This window comes from Panthera tigris, chromosome B3, assembly GCF_018350195.1.
Source record: "Panthera tigris isolate Pti1 chromosome B3, P.tigris_Pti1_mat1.1, whole genome shotgun sequence".
In the NCBI taxonomy this organism is placed as follows: Eukaryota; Metazoa; Chordata; class Mammalia; order Carnivora; family Felidae; genus Panthera; species Panthera tigris.
In genome coordinates, this window is record NC_056665.1 from 97,172,654 (window position 1) to 97,188,464 (window position 15,811).

General features: G+C 40.2%; 2 protein-coding genes across 4 annotated transcripts in view; one reads left to right on the top strand and one right to left on the bottom strand.

The window, feature by feature from the left end:
- Positions 1-1,090: 1,090 nt before the first annotated feature.
- Positions 1,091-13,072, top strand: KLHDC2 (kelch domain containing 2). The gene is made up of 13 exons (XM_042989643.1): positions 1,091-1,243; positions 4,295-4,374; positions 6,147-6,264; positions 8,275-8,390; positions 8,702-8,783; positions 8,950-9,033; positions 9,556-9,636; positions 9,712-9,770; positions 10,384-10,493; positions 10,880-10,952; positions 12,318-12,405; positions 12,512-12,564; positions 12,763-13,072. Exons 1-13 carry the CDS (start codon positions 1,091-1,093, stop codon positions 12,884-12,886), a joined length of 1,221 nt encoding a protein of 406 aa, XP_042845577.1. The 3' UTR covers positions 12,887-13,072.
- The window catches only part of NEMF (nuclear export mediator factor), a 56,802-nt gene continuing 52,729 nt past the window's right edge, over positions 11,739-15,811 (bottom strand). For all 3 annotated transcript variants that reach the window (XM_007097550.3, XM_042989642.1, XM_042989641.1), the window contains 4 exons: positions 14,960-15,060; positions 14,821-14,864; positions 14,662-14,741; positions 11,739-14,386 (listed from right to left, as the gene is read on the bottom strand). In XM_007097550.3, the coding sequence (XP_007097612.1) occupies positions 14,309-14,386; positions 14,662-14,741; positions 14,821-14,864; positions 14,960-15,060 (303 nt within the window). In that variant the 3' untranslated portion in view covers positions 11,739-14,308. The remainder of the gene's footprint in view (positions 14,387-14,661; positions 14,742-14,820; positions 14,865-14,959; positions 15,061-15,811) is intronic.

Consider the following 15,811-nt stretch of genomic DNA (forward strand, 5'->3'; position numbering starts at 1 on the left):
CAACCCTATTTTACAGGTGACTAAGTTTAGATTGCAGGAATTCTTTTCTTGACCTAATTGAAATGTATCAAAATGGAACAAAGCAGTATCTGTGTGTGTGAACAGAATTTGCCATCCTCCCTTAAGGACTGGGCGATGATGGTTTCTGAAATACTTTTTGAGCACAATTTTCCAGACTGGGCTTGGAAAGTAAGATCTCTGCCGAAGCAGAAGAGCTCAGCGAGCAGGGGTGCCTGGAACCGCTGTGCGGGCACCGTCGGGGAGGCACGAAGTCGGGAGCCCCACGCGCACCCGCGCGGGAGGGCCAGGTGCCACGCCTCCTGGACACAGGAAAGCGGGGCATTGACTCTCTTTTGAAGCTGAGACCGCTAACTCACTGAGCAATGTCACAATGTCACTACCCCTTTTCAGACTGTGAACCCTTGGAGAACATTCCTCAATCACACAAGGAAGATTTCTCAGTAAAAAAAAAAAAAAAAAAAAAAAAAAAAATTTGCGAGAAGGTGGCTACTATTCTTCCCATCTTTGTAGTGCCCGCAGCGAAAGGAGGCTCAGAGAGTGTTTGGAGCTCAGTCAACACACCATATCGGGGCTCAGGCCGGCCGCGGCGGCAGCAGCAGCGGCGGCGGCGGCGGCGGCGGCGGCGGGAGGACCCGGCGCTGGGGGCGCTGAGCGCCCGCCGCGCTTCCGGAGCCCCGTAGGAGGCGTCAGCGGAACGGGCGGTTCTGGCCGCGGCGTAAACAAGGGCCGGCTGCGGCTGGCGGCGAGTGGCGAGCTGGAGGCGGGGCGGGCTGGCTGGATTCTAGTCCCGGCCCCAAGCGGACCCCCTTTCCGCCCTGCTCCCGGCGGGGCCCCGCCGCCGCCGCCGCGCCCCCGACCCGCGCCGCCGCAGCGCAGCCCAGGCAGCGGAGGGGCTGTCCTCGCCGAGGAGGGCTGAGCGGACGCGGGCGGCCAGCGGGCGGCCTTAACCCCGTCCCTATCGCCGCCCCTTTCTGCTCGCCTGTCGCCGCCGTGCATTTCTGCCTTTTCTTTTGTCTCTTTCCCCCGCGCGGGTGTGGGGATTGTTGGTGAACAAACGTGCAGCCTCAAGATGGCTGATGGCAACGAGGATCTGCGAGCGGACGACTTGCCAGGGCCAGCCTACGAGAGCTATGAGTCCATGGAGCTCGCCTGCCCCGCCGAGCGCAGCGGCCACGTAGCCGTCGGCGACGGGCGCCACATGTTCGTCTGGGGCGGCTACAAGGTCAGTGGGCGTCCGGCCGCGGCGGGTGTCGCTCGGCTGGACCCCGAGTCCGGGTCGGCGGGGTGGGGGGGGGGCAGAGCGGCCGCCCGGACCCCCCTCTCCGTGTCGCGACTGTGCCCGTCGGTGCATTTTCTTGCGAGCGGGCTTCTCCTCACCGGTCCTCTAATTCGCGCCGACGCTCCTGGGCTGCTGTCACTCCAGCCCTCTGCTTACGGGGCCCGCGGCGGCCCTGGGCGCTGTGGACGTTGGAGCGTTGTTTGGGGGAGGGCACGTTGGGCGGCGCACGACTACGATACGTGTTATGTTTTAAAAGGTGGGGCGCGGGTGGGAGGTAAGAGAGGTGACGTTGTGTGATGTTACTCTTACCGTTTGTCGGCCCGCTTAGAGCACTTCATTCTCTGGAGCTGGGGTCCTTTGGCCCACGGATACCGTTGCTTGCTTGGGCAATAATCGGGGTGTAGGAAAACTCGCTAGAATTCCCGAAGGCCGCAGGAATGGCCTTATTCAACCTTCCCGCCTGTTCGGGAGGCCTAGCTACACCTGTGCAGATGGCCGTCACCCTGCTGTTTGAACATTCCAGGGCTGTTATGCTTTCAGCTGAGAAAGAGTTGACAATTTTCAGAGGAAACCCCTATTAAGAAAACTAATGGAGAAGGCGCCACCAGCAACCAAAAAATCAGTAGCAACGATTGTAACTACCAAGTTCAGCTCTCTGACCCCTGCTCATAAACAATGTTGAGACCCAGTTGCATTTCTTGTTACTACTGGCTTCTTGTTACCAGGTGTCTCCTGTTTAAACTTTGTTCTCTAGTTCTCCTGCCCTTTTGCTATTAGAGCTTCTCAGTAACGATCCATATCCTAGCACTGGCTCATTTCATTCGCTGGGGTTGCTCTGAGACATTCCTACCAAAAGTTAACTTTTTAGTCCCTTTTGGTCTTAACATTGATCTCCCTGCCCCCATTTGCTTGAGATCTGGTCCACTACACCTGTGTGCTTGATGACTGACTTTATGACTCTGGTAATAGGTTTTAGCTTCTTGCACGTTGACCTGGTCATAACTGAACACTTTTGAGATGACTGTCAAAAAAGACAGATGGAATAAACCACTATAGCTGTCCTGACTAATTTAGTTTAACCACAAAAGCATTTTTTAAAATTTTATTTTGCCAGTCCTAATTAATCTGCAGTGCTTTCCTCAGCCCCCAGTGAATAGCTGGTTAGAGGACGGTACTTGGTAGGAGGAAGAGGCAGTTATGTAGTGACCCTTATTAAAATGTCAATCCATTGGAGAAAAGTTAACCTGTTAGTCAATCACACTGTGGTCTAAACTACATATTCATAATTCTGTTTGTAAAAATCAGCAGCATTGAAGGAACAGGACTTTTCTTTGGGGAGTGGGGAGAGCGAGGGTTGTCAGGAAGGACGATTTTTTTTTTTTTTTAATGTTTGTTTTTGAGAGAGATCAAGGTAAGGGCAGAGAAGGGGGGCAGGGGCAGAGGACCCGAAGTGGTCTGTGCAGGGTCTGTGCTGACAGCAGAGAGCCGGATGTGGTACTTGAACCCATGAACTGTGAGATCATGACCTGAGCCGAAGTTGGATGCTTAACAGACTGAGCCACCCAGGCACCTCAGGAACGAAGGTTTCTGATGGTGAGTGTTTGAGGGCCCAGAAGTCTAGGGTTTAGGCAGGATGACCAGTGATGACCAGTGCAGTGGAGTGGTTCCAAAACCGGCTGTCCTCAGTATTTTGGCTAGAACTCTGAAAAGCCCTTGGATATTGTTTTTGAGGGCAATAAACCTTAGCTTCCCACATAGTAGTCCCTTTCCCTCTTCAGACCAGGCTGAGCTATTCCCGGTGAGCCTGCTGTCATGCTTCCAGCCTTCTTTTTGTTAAGTGGTGGAATAGAAAGAGAAATGTCCACAAGGCCACGTGCACTAATTCTGTATGGTACTCAAGCTTATTAGACTCTGACACCCATTCTCCATGAACTGCTATTGTTCACCGTATGTTGACATTGTTCAAAAAGTGGGGAGGTTCAAAGGCTAGGAAGGTCAGGCAGTGATTAAAGTTGCCAATTCAGGGAAAGGAGGGTAGAATGCTGATTCCACAGTTACTTGCCAAGTAATCTTGGGCAAATTACTTACCTCTCTAAAAAACCTGTTTTCTTGTAATCTCAACTACTTTTTAGGGTTGTTATGAAGATTAAAGAAAGTAATCCATTGGGGCACCTGGGTGGTTCAGTCTGTTAAGCGTCCGACTTCAGCTCAGGTCATGATCTCACGATTCTTGAATTTGAGCCCCACATCAGCCTCTGTGCTGACAGTTTGGAGCCTGGAGCCTGCTTCGGATTGTGTCTCCCTCTCCCTCTGTCCCACTTGTGCTCTGGCTGTCTCTCTTAAAAATGAACATTAAAAAAAAAATTTTTTTTTTTTTTTTAAAGAAAGCAATCCGTTGATAGTGTTCAGATAGTTCTGGCATATGGTAAACTCATTCTGTTAAGAATTACTATCTGAAGGGAAATGGAGAACAACGAACAGAAAATTTTGCATTATTCAGTGTGCAACTGAATAACTGCACACTGGCAATTCTGCCATCTGTTTTTTGGTAGAGAATGGATGGGTGAGAGTAAAAAATGGCTAGAAAACGACACGTGTTAGTGTGAGTCAGGCACTCACACGGTAGAACAGTCTTTAGTGTGCGAACCATGGCATAGCTGACCTCTCCTGAAGTCATGCAGCTGAAACCTGGTGAATGGTCTGTTCAGCATAAAGTGACATTAGAGATTTCCTAGAGATTTCATAACTTCCTGTATCATTGCACCTGCTGCATCAAAAACATTAAGGGTTATCTATATTAAGCATTACTTTGAGTATGTGGCCTGGAGCAAGGAAGATTGTCCATTTGATAGTATTATATTGTTAAGACCCATTTAACATCTCATAACTCTTATTACTATCTCAAACAAGGTAGATATGAAAAAATATACAGTAGTGCTTCTTTAGAATACCAATTATTTTTTATATTTGCTATTTTTTTTTTATTCTTCTTAGAGTAATCAAGTCAGAGGATTGTATGACTTTTATCTGCCTAGAGAAGAACTATGGATCTACAACATGGAGACTGGAAGATGGTAACTGTGGATATTATGAGGGGGACTAAAAAATTCAAGTAAGGTTGCAAATAAAAACTCTGTGAAGCCCATTCTAATAAAACTATTTTATTTGAAGATGCAGAGTTATCTCTATGTTCTAAAACCAACCTTGTACTAGTTTGGTTCAGCTGCTAAGCTTAGATACATTAGCAACTCTTCAGTAATTAGTTGGTGATTTTATTTTTTAAGTTTATTTATTTTGAGAGAGAGAGAGAATCTCAAGCAGGCTCTGTGCTGACACAGGCCTGGAACCTACGAACCATGGGATCATGACCTGAGCCGAAATCAAGAGTCAAGATACTTAACTGACTGAGTCACCCAGGCACCCCTACTTGGTGCTTTTATGACCTTCGAAGAAACTTGTATTCAGAGCTCTATGTAGTATCATTGTAATACTAAAATAAAGAGGTAGATAGAGGCTTCCAATCCTGGAATGAAAATATTATAAAAGTTCCATATATGATGTTTTTTCAAGATGTTGTATCTTCTGTTACGTGGAAAATGAGAAAATAATTTCTAGATTGTATCTACTAGAAATAAAGGTGGTGTTTTATTTTAATGAGCTCTGCCATTAAAGTTTCTATACAAATCTCTTTAAAATAGTGTGTTTTGTTTAAAAAAAGAAGTGAAATTTGCCTTCCATACAACTGGGGATATTCTGAAAAGGATCTTTTGCCAGTCTTGTGACAGTGGTCCTCAAAGAGGCTCTTGGCAGAATCTTAAGAGTTCAACTAAAAATGGGGCGCCTGGATGGCCCTGTCGGTTAAGCATCCCACTTCGGCTCAGGTCACCATCTCACGTTTGTGAGCTTGAGTCCCACTTTGGGCTCTGTGCTGACAGCTCGGAGCCTGAAGCCTGCTTCAGATTCTGTGTCTTCCAGTCTCTCTGCCCCTCCTCCACTTGCCCTCTGTCTCTCATAAATAAATGTTGAAAAAATTTTCTTAAAAAGTTCAACTAAAACTAAGGATTATTTCTGTACATAGCAAATCAGTGTTGATCTGAGCTGTTGGCTCATCTGTGTTTTTTGTTTTCAAGAGAGAAATTGATAATGGTATTCCTTTAATAGGGGAATTCTATGAATTTTTTAAAAATTGAGCCCCATAAGGAATTTGTAAAACTAAGCCTGCCAAAGTTAAAGCTTAGCATAAAGTGATAGAGTGAGCAGAAGACCTGAACAGTCCTATTAATACTGTGAATCTTAGGCCTTTTTGATTCAGATTCATTTTTAGAGTCAGAAGGATTTAAAGCATGCAAAGCACTCCCAGGAGTGCCTGGCCTATAGAAAGTATTACCCACGTGCCTATAGTACTACTTAGGTTTGAATCAGATTCATTTGAATGGCTAAAAGGTGACTAAATAAAACACACTTGTTGAATTAACTGGTCAGGAGTGGGATGTTTTCCTTTTAGGTACCTGGGTGACTCAAAACCAAAAACAAAATAGCCACTTATGGTTGTATCAATAAAGAGCAGGTTAGTTTGAGAAACATAAAATGGTGTGCTCCTGGGCTTCCAGAGCTTCTCACCGTCCCTGTGTGTGGGGTCAGCTGGCGCAGCGTGTGGAATGGGTGAACAAAGAGGAAGGAACTCATTCTTTGAATTAATTTTAGATATAGACGAGACCCACAGATGCTATCTAGCCGGCCAGCCCATTTTATTTTTTCCATTTATTGTGGGGATAGAAGAAAAACAAGTAACTTTTGCATTTCTTCTCTTTTGGGAAACATTTACATTCAGTCTTTTTGCCCTCAGGAAAAAAATTAACACAGAAGGCGATGTTCCTCCTTCTATGTCAGGAAGCTGTGCGGTGTGTGTGGACAGGGTGCTCTACTTGTTTGGAGGACACCATTCAAGAGGCAATACGAATAAGGTGAGTGTTTCTAAGGATTGTGGTTTGAGAGCTCAACTAAACATGGGGTGCCTGGGTGGCCCTGTTGGTTTTTACTCTTTTTCAGACAACCTCCGATTTCTAAGGTTAGCCCATACTTATTCCTGTCCCGGTTAAAACATGCATGTCCTTGATAACGGTATGAATGTGCATTTTAGTATTTTGTCTACCAGTCCGTATTTCTCTATGCCTTTTGTAAAGTCAACTTTGATAACTTGTCTGCAGTAATTTCCTGAGTGGGTTTTCTTTGTGCTCTTTGCAGCTGTGGTTCTCTTAGAACCCTGGGGTGTTAGATAAATATTAGCAAACCAAATGAAAACAAGATGCAATCATGAGGAGCAGGGTAAAATGAACAGACCACCACTCGCCTATGAGGATAAATTAATACAGAATTTTATATACTAAAATTCCTGTAATATGGTACCATAAGGTACTGTTGTTCAGACTTTGTGTTTTTTCCAAATAGGAAAAAGATTAACAGTTGTTTTCTCAGGCCAGCAAGACACAAATATCAATCAGAAAGATGCATATGATCTAGGGAGTCTCTTAATAAATTTATTTAGCAACTTAGCACCTTATATACTGAGCACTTGGTTAGACATTGGAGACACAGAGACGAATGATACAGTTCCCGTCTCTAGGCGCTCACATCCTAGAGGGGATACACATAATAAGTAGATGGTTCCAGTAGCATATGATAAGAAGATACATAGAGCCTGGCTCATAAAATAGCTCAGTAAATATTGTTAAATCTGAAAAAGAATCCTTGACATTGTGTTTGGCAGGATGGAGGAAGAGAATAAGTAAAGTCTTTAACCAAGAGGGTTGAATAGAATCATAACTGGGAGAGGTAGCCAAGATGCAAGTATCAGGAGGCAGAAATATAAGCAAATGTTCTGTTCACAGAAATGCGAAGTGGTTTGGTGTGACTGGAGCATATGGCTGACAAAGTTTCAGACTATTCCTAGGAGCTCTAGGGATTTCTTTGAGATGCCTTGGGACCCCTGTGGGAGGAGCGTCATGGTGTTAGGCAGGCTTCAGATCACCCCCCTACCCCTCCATCTTAACAGGTGTAGCTCTACTTCAGTTAGGCTTTTGCTTAAGATTTTGTGTGAAGTAAGGGTTCTGTGCCTAAAAGATTTTGTGAGGCACTGCTACAGGCTGTAGTGGAGGTGCGTGTGTTTTAGGGCAAGGAAGAGAAAAAGAACCTTAACACCACATGAAGCAGCTTGGGGAAAAAAAGAAGCCGTGGCTTTAGGGGTAGACAGAGAAATGGCTACAGTTGAGTATTTTTAGGTTTGATGAAAAGGAAGCTTAGAAGTCTTAGGAGAAGTAAAAAGATATACATATAATGGCCAGGTCTCTTCAAGTATCTGGATGTGAAACCTTGGAAAGACAGACCAGTACTTAATCTTTTAAGATTTATCCTTTGCTCCCAGAGTTAAGTAGGCGCTTAAGACATGTTTGTTAAATTGAATTTGAAGGTGAAATTGCTAAGTTGAATTCTTTTGGTGATACCGTCTTCAAACCCATAAATTAGATTAGCATAACTCAAAGTGCCTATGTAAGGCACAATATACTTCTGTTCCTTCATCAAAAAAAAATGAGGCTGTTAAACTGAGAACAAACTGAGGGCTGATGGGGGGTGGGAGGAAGGGGAGGGTGGGTGATGGGTATTCAGGAGGGCACCTGTTGGGATGAGCACTGGGTGTTGTATGGAAACCAATTTGACAATAAATTTCATATATTTAAAAAAAAAATGTGGCTATTAGGAAAAAAATATGAGCTCAACAGGGTGCTTAGCAACTTAGGTAATTTATATTCTGGCATAAGTTCCTTATGTATATTTGGACCAGTAACAGTCTGTAGTCACAATTGTAGAAGCACTGAATTAGATGACATTCCTATAGTCATAAATCACAATAAAACTGAATGCCAAGGTTGAATTTCTTTTGCATAACCAAATCTAACTGAAATCATTGCTTCTGACAGTTCTACATGCTGGATTCAAGGTCTACAGACAGAGTACTACAGTGGGAAAGAATTGATTGCCAAGGAATTCCTCCATCATCAAAGGATAAACTTGGTGTCTGGGTATATAAAAACAAGTGAGTTAGCAGCCCCATAGGTTTGGGTTTTTATGTGCAAAGTGGTTTGCCATTCAAGTATCCATAGCCCATAAACACTGTAACCCTAGAACATAACTTCTAGGGCCCATATGAGGATTATGTGAATTAATACATCAAAGCACTTAGCACCTAAGACATAATTAGGCACAGTAGGCATTATTCTATGAATAAGAATTTTCATATACTCAAGCATGCCTTCTCAGTTCCTAGCATGACAAAAGAAGAACTTCTTGTAACTTCCTAACCTGTGGATGTTAGAATTTTTAGTGTCTTGGTTTTTTATCAAACAGGTTAATATTTTTTGGAGGCTACGGATATTTACCTGAAGATAAAGTATTGGGAACTTTTGAATTTGATGAAACATCTTTTTGGGTAAGTGAAGTTTCATATTTGTATATGGTCTACTTAGTATGTTGAAATAATACATCTTATGTCTGCTAGTCTTGTTCATTTTGCCTTGTTCATAAACCAGACAAGGATATGTAATTTTACAAATATTATTTGAAAAATAACTCAGATTCTTACTCATTTTCTGTAGAATTCAAGTCACCCAAGAGGATGGAATGATCATGTACATATTTTAGACACTGAAACATTTATCTGGAGTCAGCCTATAACTACTGTGAGTTACTGAAGAATAATGAATTATTATAAAGTAAGGCTACCTAGAGGAGAAAGGGAATTGGGAGGTGGTGTAAAATTGACAGTTCATTCTTGTTTTTCTGGAGAAAATCCATTGCTTTCATTATTCTCCAAGAAGTCCATACCTCAGAAAAGTTTAATGAATATGTGGACTAACCTGGCATCTACTATCTAATAGATGTTAAGGGATATTGCTTATAACTAAATAAATGACCTGGCAGTAGACTGTTAACTTACTCAAATATTAGATTTCTTTTTCCTCTGACGCAGGTGTCTTATAATTTGCTACCTTTTTATTTAAAAAAAATAAACAAGCATTCCATTAACTAGTGCATTCAGTAATATATCTCCAAAATCTAAAATTACAGTTCCCAGGGTTAGTACTGCTGTTGACTAGACATCTGCACTTGAGCTTAAAAGCTCAAGCGTCTTACATACCCTCATCCCACCTCCAGAGAAGATTGGCGTTTATTTTAAAAAATTGCTTTTGTGACTTTTATAGGGTAAAGCACCTTCACCTCGTGCTGCCCATGCCTGTGCAACTGTTGGAAACAAAGGCTTTGTGTTTGGAGGCAGATATCGAGTAAGTTTGTGAACAGTTTCAATGATTTGCTTATGAGTCATTCAAAATGATAATTACTTAATTATCCTTTTTCAGGATGCTAGAATGAATGATCTTCACTGTCTTAATCTGGATACATGGGAGTGGAATGAATTGTAGGTATCACTTTAGATAATTTCTAAAATTTTTTAATATTTTTATTCTGTTAGCATAGAAATTTAAGCAGGTAAATAACTGAATTTAAATAAACATGATGTCTAGATCCTTAAATAAGGAATTTTATTTTTTGATTTCCTGTTCCACAACATGTGCTCAACGTTTGTTGAAAAGGTCTAAAGTTCACTCTGCCTTCTAAAAACATAGTTAATACCAAGCATGCAGCTATTAATACCAAGAAGCTTTTGGGGCACCTGGGTGGCTCAGTCGGTTAAGCGTGTGACTTCAGCTCAGGTCATGATCTCATGGTTCATGGGTTCAAGTCCCGTGTCAGGCTTTGTGTTGACAGCTCGGAGCCTGGAGCCTGCTTCCTAGATTCTGTGTTTCCCTCGCTCTCTGCCCCTCCCCGACTTGCACTCTCTCTCTCAAAAATAAATAAAACATTTAAAAAAAATTAAAAAATTAAAAAAAAAATACCAAGAAGCTTTTTAAATTTAAAGTCTCTTCTGTCAAATATTCTGTATAAATTTTCAAAGAAAATTTAAATATTTTTCCATATTAAACAGTAGCTACTTTTAAACACAGATATTGTAACTTAGCTATTATTTTCAGAATTCCACAAGGCATATGCCCAGTTGGCCGATCTTGGCATTCACTAACACCAGTTTCTTCAGATCATCTCTTTCTCTTTGGAGGATTTACCACTGATAAACAGCCACTAAGTAAGTCCTTTAAAAATATAAGAAATCATTATCATTCATATGTAATATATAAATAGAAGAAAATAATTCAGTCTATTTTAGATGTATCAGAGGGCCATAGGGTTGGTTGGAGGTTTGCTATTATTTTTGATCCTATAATAAATCTATAATTGTTTTTGTACTATAACATCCATCTATTCTGTCCAGTGTAGCCCTTAAAAGCTCCACCTAAGGGTTGTGACATGCAAAGGGCTTACTTGATTAACTGCAGGGAAAAACCAGGATATATACTTTCTCTTTCTACTTACAGTTCATTACCTTTCTTGCTAAAGCTGTGCCCTTTAAACATGAATGTCTCATTGACAAAATAACATATTTCATGGCTCTTCTTTCTTCACTTCAATCAGGTGATGCTTGGACTTACTGCATCAGTAAAAATGAATGGATACAGTTTAATCATCCCTATACTGAAAAGCCAAGGTATGAAGTATTTACAAAGTAATTCTTGTACATCTTTATGGACCTCAATTATTCACTACAAGACTGGGGACACCTGGCTGCCAGTCAGTAAAGCATATGACTCTTAATCTCAAACAACCCTGAGTCCCACATTGGGTATAGGGATTACTTAAAACCTTAAAAAAGATGTGCAAGACTGGTAATGATTGAGGAAATTGTGGCTGCATTACATCCACTATTCTTATGATAAACACCCTAGCGTTCACTAATGTTTAACATCCTACCTTTTTTTTTTTTTTTTTTTTTAATGTTTGAGAGAGAGAGAGTGCACACGTGTGAGCATGAGTGGGATAGGGACAGAGAATTCCAAGCAGGCTCTGTGCTGGCAGTGCGCAGATGCAGGACCCAGTCTCAGGAACCGTGAGATTGTGACCTGAGCCCATATCAAGAGTCAGATGCTTAATAGACTGAGCCACCCATGCGCCCCTAACATCAAACCTTTTGAAAGAAAAGAAAACCAATGCTATCCTTGTATTAAATGCTTTCTTTTCTGTCATGGTGCATGAAAAACAGGGCTGGATGTTGACTTCTGCTGTTTTTAATCATAAAATTGATGTAGTTAAAATTTATAATCAAGCTCTTTACTCCAGTGAATTGAACTGCTTCTAGGTTTGTCACTTAAAAAAAAAACAAAACTGGAGAGAATTTCAAAACCTTGAAGAAGGTATATGGGGGGTAAATCCAGAACTTTCTATTAGATTGGTAGGAGCACTGTATAACAAATACTAAATCAAATCACCCAAAAAGAAGAGTTATTTTTGTTAATCTCAAGAAGAATTCTTACAAAAACTGCCAAAGCAAATGATATAGTCACAACTGGTATTCAAAGCATATTTAGGTAGGTCAGCCTGCATTTCCCCACAAGTCTCTAAGTACACTTATGCCATAAAGGCTTCATCAGGCAGAAAAATTCTTCCATAGAATTACCAGGCCTGAGACTTTGAGTATGTCAGGCAGATTCACAGCATCCTTCAGATTTTTTCTTTAATGTCAACTGACCCTGCCTATGAAAAGAAGAAGATTGAGAGGGCATGTAGCACACATCTCCCGTAAGATTTTTATTGCTAACAAAGACCTAGAGAACAGATCATTCAGTTCAAACCCGTCATTGCATAAGTTAGGACTGGACCAGATAGATAAAATGGTAACATCCAGATAAAACAGACATTAATAGATTTTTCTAGCTTTTGCTACTTAAGATAATTGCTGCTCAACATTAGGTTTTGGTCTGTACTGAAGATCTCTAGTCTTTATTTCATCATTGTGTTCGTAGTGTAAATTGTCAACTTGGTGTCTGGGTAACTTAAAACTCTTGTTTTAAATTAGATTATGGCACACAGCTTGTGCCAGTGACGAAGGAGAAGTCATTGTTTTTGGTGGATGTGCCAATAACCTCCTTGTCCATCACAGAGCTGTAAGTGTACTAAGTATACTACCCTGCATTAAAGGACACTTCATCATATTTTTGAGTCTTGTGGACTACTTACTTTTTAATATGTTCTTCATTTTCTATTTTTCAGGCACACAGTAATGAAATACTTATATTTTCAGTTCAACCAAAATCTCTTGTAAGGTAAGTAACTTTTTACTTGGTACTCAGATTATTTTAAGTTAGTGCTCTTGAAAAACCAGGCTTACAGATAATTTAAAGGCAATGACAAGTTTCCATTGATAAAACTAGTTCTTACGAAAATCTTTAAACAAAGTGGGCTTTTGTTTTTTTGGTAATTTCTTCAAACAGTAAATTTATTTTTCTCTTGTCCACTTTCAGGCTAAGCTTAGAAGCAGTCATTTGCTTTAAAGAAATGTTAGCCAACTCGTGGAACTGCCTTCCAAAACACTTACTTCACAGTGTTAATCAGAGGTTTGGTAGTAACAACACTTCTGGATCTTAAGGCTTCATAGATAATGCCTCTGATCACCTTGCATGGACAGCAATTCTGTAAACATCAGAGAGTGGCATCGTTTGTATAATTATATGCATTGTTGTAGTTTGCAGCTTTTTGGTTTTAATGTGCATGTGAATGGCCTAGAGAACCTATTTTTGTGTCTAAAGTTTACAATAAATGTATTTAACACCAGTAACTGTCTTCTATTAAAGCAAAAGAAAATGATACTTGGCTTTTTACCCCAAGGAATGGTTATTATATTTCCTTTTTGGTACTTCAGGATATATAGCTATAGAAACATACTAATTATTCTTATCACTATCAAAATGGTGATGTTATTTTTTTAAATTTATATATATATATATTTTTTTTTTTAAATAGCAAGAGTAGTCTGTTGTATTTACAACACTGGCTATATGTATAATTACAAAGTTGTTTTTTTTTTTTACATTAATTTCAAATGGAAAAACATTATCAACAGGACTAAGCTGGTAAAAGAAATTTTGGAAGGACCAACAGCTGTTTAGTGCTTTGACCTTAATGCTTTGGTATAGGGGCTGGGGCAAATGGTCATATTGACTGTAGGTAGCCATTGTCTCATCATTTAAAAAGTGACAGTTTGTTTAGCTCATAAAAGAATGGAAATGATGTAGGACTTTATTCTCCATTTGTCAGGAGACAGAAGAAGAAAGCTGTGTCAGGAGTCTTTAGTGGTAAGCCTAAAAGTGCACTTATGATATCCTAGGTTAAGATACTCTGTAACATGCTGATCATTACTAGAGGTAGAAAATAAAATGGTACAGAACTGAATGAGATTACAAGGAAGAAGTGAGGATGAAAAGTGAAGTTGTATAAATGAATGGAAATGATCAATACCATTTTTTTCTAGGTGTTATTTCTTAGGCTGAATTATGTCTATTTTAAATCTGGTCTAATATATTTTTTGACAAGTACAGGTAACGGCAGAAGGCTTCCAAGACTTAATCCTAAATGTTTAACTGCCCCCAAACCCCACTACCGCACCAGAACACGAAAAACCACCTGTGATTGGCCTGTAACAGAGCTCTGACACTGTACACGGTAGACGACCAAGTCAATGTCCGAGCAACTGAGCCACTTCACTCCAGTTTCTGTACAACATGAAATGAAAACTTAGTATTAACCTCCCAAATTTTAAGAAAATGTAGGAGAATAACTACAGATGTATACAATTAGCATTTAACTGTCCACAAATATTTTAGGAAATCCTATCCGCGTTTCCTCTCTATAAAACTGGAAAAAAACCAGTAAGTCCTTTTGGCGAATATAGCAAGGCAATGTTTAGTTCATTTTTAAATGCGGAAGTCTTGTTACATGGTGTTTTCATCTCTGAACTTCCAAAAGGCTATAAAATTGACTCTTCTCAAATATTTTAGGGTTTCATTTCAGCTATTTTCTTTTTACATTCAGAAGATTGGGTGCAGACACTTTGACTTTGCCAGGAATATTTCTTGATAAATCCGTGTCCTAAAAAAAGAGAATTGCTGAATATCTTCACATGCTATATGGTAGTCATGTTTCTTTTATGATAATTATGTGCCCTCTGCTGTCAAAAGAAAGGCATTTCCAAAATTTCCAACTGAAACGATCTTATTTTACTGCTTCTAGTAAGACAGCATTTTCTACCAAAACAAGAGCTGCAGCTTGGCATGTATTAAATAAAGAACCAAAAGTAGAAAAGTATAACTGCTAACATTTTTAATTGCACCACCCATCTCCAGACTTCTGGAGGAATACTTTACCTTTACACTGCGAAATAAGTCTTTTTCTCTTGCTGTTGCTTCTTTGGAATGCATGAAACTATTCAAGGCTGTTTTTGCAGCTGTAAATAGAAAATAGAAGAATCTACTTCTGTGCAGAGAAGAAGCGATCAAAATCATTCATAAAAAGATTTTAAATACCTTTTCCCTTTTTCTGAACTCCAGGAGTAAGTTTCACTTTGTATCTTTAAGAAGGAATTACATGTATTACTAAATAGAAATTTCAAAACAATTCATAACTATTATGTCCGCTATTTTGAGTAAACTAAAGACGACTTACTTATAGTTTGTCATGGTGGAGTAAGGGGCACATATTGGGATGGCAAATAGTAATACATCTTCAGGATGTGGCTGCCCTGTCAAAGAGTCAAAGAGATTTTCCTAAAAGGGAAAAGAAAAACAATTATAAAATGCATACCAGTCCTAGAAAAAGGAAAACTCTAATATTTCAACACATATTTTTATCATTTTTATCTTTTTCTGATAGATCTTTTCCCCCCACCCTTCCCTCGATAGACCTTCAGTCTTAAGACCAAATGGTATTTATACTTCTATTCTCTACTAAAAATTTTTTCCATAGCATAATTCTCACATGATTTTCAAAATGGCACTTGTAAATACATACAAGGGAAAAAGGAGAAAAAACTTGTTGGATAACAGTACATTGCAGAAAACTGCTATGGATTAAAAATAATGTATAATAATGACCACAAATAGATTTAAATCCATTGCATGGAAATGAGACTGATACTTTGGCTAGACCAGTAGTTCCTGACCACGGGGATTTTTCTGTCCCCATTCCCCACTCCCCTCCACCCCTGGACACTTTTGCCTGTTCTTAAGGAAGAATCTTCTAGCCTTCTTAGAGTTGCTCTTTGGTGGGCTGCCTATAAGATGAGCCATATTTATTTAGCAACATGAATAACCTTAGACAAGATGCTTGGTGTTCAAGTAGTATTTACTATGTGCCATGGACTTCTCTAAATGCTTCATGTGTATTTTCAAAACAACTCTCTCCTGGTAAGGACAATTATCCCCACTCTTCAGATGAGGAAACAGAAGCACAAAAAACAATGGCTCAAGGTTGCAATTATATGTAGCAAAGTTAGGATTTAAACCCAGAATGTTGGAC

Coding starts and splice junctions, on each gene's coding strand:
- KLHDC2 (XM_042989643.1), top strand. CDS start 1,091: ATGGCTGATGGCAACGAGGATCTGCGAGCGGACGACTTGCCAGGGCCA. Junction 4,375..6,146: donor AACATGGAGACTGGAAGATG/GTAACTGTGGAT, acceptor TTTTGCCCTCAG/GAAAAAAATTAACACAGAAG. Junction 6,265..8,274: donor CAAGAGGCAATACGAATAAG/GTGAGTGTTTCT, acceptor TGCTTCTGACAG/TTCTACATGCTGGATTCAAG.